The 6,835-nt window shown below is 39.2% G+C and overlaps 1 protein-coding gene across 4 annotated transcripts; it reads right to left on the bottom strand.

Moving 5' to 3' along the window:
• Positions 1-435: 435 nt before the first annotated feature.
• Positions 436-6,033, bottom strand: ormdl2 (ORMDL sphingolipid biosynthesis regulator 2). 4 transcript variants are annotated; one of them, XM_023834861.2, is made up of 4 exons: positions 5,981-6,033; positions 5,236-5,410; positions 1,328-1,449; positions 436-949 (listed from the first exon to the last, which is right to left on the bottom strand). In XM_023834861.2, exons 2-4 carry the CDS (start codon positions 5,407-5,409, stop codon positions 814-816), a joined length of 432 nt encoding a protein of 143 aa, XP_023690629.1. In that variant the 5' UTR covers position 5,410; positions 5,981-6,033; the 3' UTR covers positions 436-813. The 4 variants fall into 4 exon arrangements, with proteins under 4 accessions (XP_023690629.1, XP_023690627.1, XP_023690628.1 ...); XM_023834859.2 differs by lacking the exon at positions 5,981-6,033 and adding an exon at positions 5,895-5,975 and having other exon boundaries at positions 439-949; positions 1,328-1,479; XM_023834860.2 differs by lacking the exon at positions 5,981-6,033 and adding an exon at positions 5,900-5,965 and having other exon boundaries at positions 439-949; positions 1,328-1,479.
• Positions 6,034-6,835: the final 802 nt, after the last annotated feature.

The following is a 6,835-nucleotide window of genomic DNA, read 5'->3' as shown; positions in this document are numbered from 1 at the left end:
GTGCAGAGAGTTCAAGTTTCACTAAAACTTTTGAAATTGTAATGATTATTCCTTTTCAAAATGATCTAGTAGATATTTATAAATCGGTTTAAAATGTACCTCCACTGCTTTTGCATGAGCGCTGCATGCTTTTCAGAGCCAATCATAATCATTTTCATACTTGCTGTTTAAGTCACTCCTAGACGGGTTTGTGAGTAGATTTATATTGAACAACTTACTTTATAAATACCTAAATATGTATTACAACAAAATCATATTGCGATCCTAGTAGCTATATTATGCAAAATACTCTATTCCTTGTCATGCCATCCTGATCTTATTGTATATGTTTTTAGATTTAAGCTTTGATCTCTTCATTTGTCCGCTCTCTCTCTCTCTCTCTCTCTCTATATATTATATATATATATATATATATATATATATATATATATATATATATATATATATATATATATATATATATGGAGCTCTTTATATATTTGACTGTTTATATATATATATATTGTTTTACTTAATTTATCATTGCTTTCTGAGTTTGCAACTTTTTCCAAGATGGCGGTTTCAGAAGCAGGCTATTTGCATAACCAATCGACAAAGAAAGCGCTTCAAGTCCCACCCCGAAGTACCAAAGAAGTACCCCAGTTAGTTTGGCACATTAGGTACTGGAACTTTTGATTGATACTGGTATTCGACCGGAAGTCAATGGAAAAGGGAAAGTACCGTAGTGAAAGTACGGTACCTGGTGCGGTGGTAAAGCACTAAGGGCCCTATTTGACAGCATGTCTACAGAAAAAAAATGACTGCTGTTTTGATTCAATATTTGTTAATTCCAAATATACGTACCCCATGGAACTGTGGGAGTTTGGGAAGGAGCACACTAAGAAGAGAGCATGTGTTAATGAAGAAGTGCGTAACATCGTACTTGGTGTAGAAACTGGCCAGGATGTACCTAGAAGAAAAGGGTACAGATTACAGTAGATGGTAGAGAAGCTGTTTTTCCAAGACATCAAGACTATTGCAAAAGATCATGCTGCTATTGATCTTATGGCTGTAATTGGTTAAAAGGCTGCAGTCTTTCCACAGAGAAGTCTACATATCAGGAAAGGTAATAATGGAATGGTAGTAACTGATTCAAACTGCTCCAGTAAATATCCAATGACAAAAATGAAGAAAATCAATGAAAGCCTATGTAACTCTGAAGAGGAGAATCTGGTCTAAAAATGAATAATGATCACTATAATTATTATTATAAGAAACTGTAGTACTTCAGTGTTTACTAGGCTTATTGAATGACTATGGAGAAAGATAGGGTTCAAATAAATCTTACAGCACAATAGGAGAAATGGTGAGGAACTTGCGAGAGGAAGTGAACTGAACGCCGTAGTCCATCTGTTCCCAGTGTGTAAGCAGGCGTGCCTTGCCCTGGTCAGGAGTCTCGAAAGGGGTGCCCTTGACCGTGTGGAGGAACAGGTACATCACCTGTCAGTCAGAGTGTAGATGCACCATCAGTAATGACTGTCCACTTAACAGACATAAACACCACACATCTGTTTCACCTGCAACATGGAGTGTTTACCCAAACAACATATCAGGTGATTTGTTTAGATGCTTGATATTATTCAGCTGCATTTTGTGTGAAAATTGTTTTGTGGTGTGTATAGCTCAGTAGGCTGACTATCTATGCCTGTGTCCAAAAAGGTTGTTGGTTCTAGTCCTGTGGCTGGTAGAGTAGTGATATAACTATCTCTGGGACCATGAGCAAGGCCCTTAACCCCAATTGCTCCATGGGTACTGGATGATGGTTGACCCACTCTCTGACCCCAAGCTATCTTCACTTGTACATTGCTTTGAAGAAAATTGACTGCAAAAAAAAAGTTAATGTGAAAGGAGGAAGATGAGAAAAGCCTGCAAAACAAATAGAACTTGATAAGGAGAGAAGCCTCCTGTTTGCTTCAACCCAAGCCACCCCATAATTATTACCACACTCTTGTCTTTTAATATGTACTATTATCATAAATGGCACTTTCCACTGCGACCAAGAACCGATCCATACCCAGCCCATGCCCACATTCACCTGGCCCTGATTACTAGCAGGGATGACAGTGTGATTAAACAGAGCTGGTTACATCATCACTATCTGACTGCTCGAAAAGCATGGAGATAAGAAAGAACTGGAATTATTCATTATTCGTAATATAACAGATTGTTTTGGTGTATTGATACATTCCTGAAAACCTGAAAAAGTACTATATGATACGGCTACAATGAATGGATTTGTAATGCAAATTTATGCAAGGTAATAATTCCGCTAGCGTTTGATGCTACCATAACACGCTAACATTCCCCCACCCCCTGAATGACTGTTTCTGTGAAACAATCCACCCCCCTGAATGACTGTCTTCTATGCAACTCTATGCTTAGGGCAGGTCATTAGGCACACAGTACCTCGGACTGACATATTGTACACATTGTACTCAAACAAAGTTGTTCTTATTTCTTATTTACTACTTTAACTTATGCTGCTAAACTGCGAGCTGCTAAACTGTTTTTCACAGTTTTTGTAATTGTGACAATAAAGATCTATCTTATCTTACCAATTCTAACAGATGTGCTGGTGGAAACTGGCACATAGTAAATCATGATAGTAACACCATGTGAACAGTAAACAAGCATGTCTTCAGCTTTACATCACTGTCATTTTCCAAATCCGGCAATGATCCAACCGATCCGAGCCTCTTACAGTGGAAAATTAAAGTGAGCTGGAACCGTGCCGTAACTAGTGACTCTTTACGGTACAGTCTGGTTCCGGTATGCCAGTGGAATAACGCCATACATTATATACATACATCAGGGCTGCCACTAACAACAATTTTTCTATCAATTAATCTATTAACTATTTTACTGATCGGTTGATTAATCTAAACGATTAATTTTCCTCCAGAAAACCAAATTGACTGTTTCATTTAAGTTCATTTTGATTTGACAACAACAAACTATGTCTTTGTTGGGCTTTAGATAACAGACACCAGCCTCTCTGAACTTATTTACGCCCACAATTCGATAAGCATATTAGTAGAATGCCTAACAAAAATTCATCAGAGGCATACTGTGATGCCCATAAGTTAGTAATCTGCATACATTCGGTGTACCTGTATGTTTATTATGTTTAGTTAGCAGCACAACAAAAGGCACGACATCTTTTAAAAGAGGAGATATTGTGTAAAAACAGTAAAAAAAAAAAAAATGCTGGGGAATGGTGGTACATTTTGCTGTCTAAAGTCAAACATGTTGTTTTGGTAAATACAGTTTCCAATTTATTTCATTTCATAAATTATTATTCTTTATTAAATGGTAGTGTCCGGTTTTGTTTTCGTTTGCAACAGTAACACTGGTCCCAACAAGTCCAACGCCCATGAACACACACTGGCACCGTCAATAAGCGTAGAATAAGCCCAGATTCTAGCCTAAATGTTGGTCAAACACCTGCGTGAAGCTGGTGCCCCATACGTTTCAGATTTCAACCAAACTGGTCTCAATCGTATGTGCCGCGTTTGTGCCGGATTGTGCCGTTAAAATTTTTGTTTGTGTGATTTTAGTTTCTGAGATATAAATGTTTGTTTACATGGTGACGTCATCAGCGTGACCCTATTTTCGTCTGATTTCCACCAGACCGATCGCAATCGGAATCACGTGACAATGTAAATAAGCAATAAATAAATCTCCCACCTGCAAAGGCTGATACATTAAAATGTCATCCCAGTACCAATAGATAGATTTGCCTTATCAGAAACAAACTTGGGGTGTAATGCTGCGTTCCATTTATCTTGGAGGTCGGAACTCAGAACTGGGAATGACGTCACACGCAAGTTAACAGTGTTTTAGTACATAAAGTCGGAAAGCCATTTAGTAGTACCAGGGATCCATTTCAAAAAGCAAGATTTCTTGTTTACCTGGATAACTTTTTGGATTTAATTTACCCCAGTTTAAATGACCTTTATCTTTGTTCACTTCGTTGTCTGCTTAAGCAAGAAATCCTGCTAAATGAAATGGGCCCCAGTTCTAGCCTAGTTAATTGTTAGCCATTGTTAACAATATCAGTGGATAACAACACATTAAGCGGCATTTTGAATAGCAACACGTCCACAGATAGCGGCTGGACAGTATTGTGTTTGCCACCAATTTGATAAGCCACAAATAAGCTAATAAACGGCATAAAATACAGCTTTAACTTCTGTTGATAAAGGGTGCAGCCATCTTGGATTCTGAGCTCGGGGGTGTGTCGATTCCTCCGAGTTCACAAGACGGAATTCCAACTTCAGGGGGCATTCCAGTTGAAATTTCTGACCAGGAACTTACAAGTTCAAATGGAACGCAGCATAACTTGAGCAGCATCTCTGACTCCTCTGATAGGTACCAGCTAACTAGCTGTCAGTGACTTCCTTTGATGCATTATGGCACCACCTCAAGGAACTCGTTACTCTTTTCTTTAGTACACATTGTTCACAAACAATTTTACGTGCAGCCCCTCCAATTAGCATCCAAATAATTATTAGCATATTTATCTGATGACATCAGCTGCAGTTTGGAGCAATTTGGTTAATATCAGCAAATCTATTCGCTGATTGGTGGATTTTAAGACTAGATTATAATTCATTGCCAACAGTATCAAGGAGAGTTATAGGGTTACTGCAAAACTGGGATACAAGGGACTGAGATACCATGGATGTTATTAATATTTACTTTACCCAAGTGTATCTTACATGTGTTTCTTTATGTCCTTGTGCAGACGGAAGTATCGGTTACACATAACCACAATCACAATGGGGTCAGTGCAGACATTAAGCCATCATAGCCTTAGGACTGGAATACCTGGAGCTTATAACAACCCAGAACTATCAGGCAGAATGGCCAGACTCCCCCCTCCCTCATTTATAGTCTGACTATTTGGTATATTACACTGTTCTGCTGAGAGACTGATCTCATATTGCAATGACTATACACTAAAACACCAAAGCTTATAAAGACATTTTTAATGTTAACTTCTCTCAGAGTGCACTCTTATATGCCTATCTATTTATTGTTCTATTTTGAGGAGAACAACACATGAATTTCCCAAAACCAAAGAATAAGATTTATTAGGGGTTTTAATTAATGAAGGCTAACCAAGGTTGGGTACTTACACTGGAAAAAAGATTCTCGACCACAGCGTAGACCCTGACACCCTAATCAACTCACCAAGTTGTGGATGACATTGGTTAGTGTCCAGACCAGGCCCACACTCAGGAAGGGAATGCTAAGTAGAACCACGTGTAGTACAACGACCAGAAGCAGGTAGGCCAGCCAAATGCCCCGGCTGTTCATGACCCGGGTGTTGGGATTCACCTCGCTGTGAGCAACGCCCACGTTCATTCTAGGGGTTAAAACGGGGAAAAACTGGTAAAACTGCTGTCCTCCAAACCACACTTACACATTTAAATATTGCAATGTCATGCGTCTTCTTACTGGCTAGTGAATATCATTTACCGAGCACCTATCTATTACGAAAGACAAGCGATACACGAACGCAACTTAATAGATCCATCAAAACTATTTTTTAAAAAGTAACACACTCAAAACTACATTAACTAATTACTACCTATATCACTGTATTTCCTGCTACAGTAAGCAAAAGGGTCTGACAAGTTTGGTTCGTGTTGTTTTGCATATAATTTTTAATCTGACTGCTTCGTTTAGTACATGAAAAATGCAGTTTGGACAAAGAATTCCTCGTGAGCTGCAGCGTACACGGTACAGGGACCCTGAAGCCGCGCGCTTCCGCTAACGTCGTGCCATTATTTTCTCTACATAAGCTGCTCTATCTCGATGGATATTATCGATAAAATCAACGTAATTACGTTACACTTGCGTGTCTGCAATACAACCCGGTAACAGAAAGTAGGATTCCAAGTTTTATCTTCCATTAAAATGGAGCGACTCCTACCTTGCGCCTCTGCGACCAGGAAGTCCTGTTTCTGAAGTCAGCCACGCCTTCGCCTGAGCTGGGCTGCTGTGACATTCATCCTTAAAAATACAGTACTATGAAATGCAAAGATGCACCAATACCTTACAAGGACGAGTCAAGCCAAATGCAACGTACTCGCTTCGTCTAAGAAAATGCATTGATCTTTGAAGCTGGTGTCTGTTAGAACATAGTTGTGAAATCTTTTTTTTTCTAGTTCTGTCAGGTTCTCTCTGTGTGTAAGGCTTTTTGGAATAAAAATTTTGAATGATACCAAATAAAGTACAGAGCATTTTTTTGCAATATCTGACACGTTTTATGATAATCGTAAATCTGTGATGAAGGGTACATGTGGAAGCAAGATCAGAAGCTGCATTTAGGGTATATGTGTCCATCAAGGCTGGACTGAGATTAAAAATCAGCCCTGGGCTTGTGTCCATACAGACCCACTACCAAGAGCGTAGATTTGGGCATGGATATTGTGGGAGTACCATGTGTGTTTAAGGGGTCCCGATCACTGTAGAAATCAAACCTACGCCCTTACCCACATATGCACATACAATATAATTTTCAATGGAGGGGCTTCCCACGACATGATTATTAAAGTGACAGGCCCACCAGGAAATGACAGACAGCCAGTATAGCCATGACGTTAGATCTGTCTATCGATACACATTCAGCAGTGCTACTTTTCGGAGAGTAAATGTAACCGGGGCAGGTGTTCAGGCACCCTTAGTGACTCAATGTGAACCTTAAGCCCATCCCTGGTAGCTTGAGTATATACGACTTAAAGCTTATCTATCTATCTATGTGTATGTTTGTTTGTTTTTTAACACA

This window comes from Paramormyrops kingsleyae, chromosome 6 (genome assembly GCF_048594095.1).
Source record: "Paramormyrops kingsleyae isolate MSU_618 chromosome 6, PKINGS_0.4, whole genome shotgun sequence".
Lineage (NCBI taxonomy): Eukaryota > Metazoa > Chordata > Actinopteri > Osteoglossiformes > Mormyridae > Paramormyrops > Paramormyrops kingsleyae.
This window is presented reverse-complemented; position numbering and strand designations above follow the sequence as displayed.

Coding starts and splice junctions, on each gene's coding strand:
- ormdl2 (XM_023834858.2), bottom strand. CDS start 5,409: ATGAACGTGGGCGTTGCTCACAGCGAGGTGAATCCCAACACCCGGGTC. Junction 1,480..5,235: donor CCAATGTCATCCACAACTTG/GTGAGTTGATTA, acceptor TCTGACTGACAG/GTGATGTACCTGTTCCTCCA. Junction 950..1,327: donor ACCATTTCTCCTATTGTGCT/GTAAGATTTATT, acceptor CTTTTCTTCTAG/GTACATCCTGGCCAGTTTCT.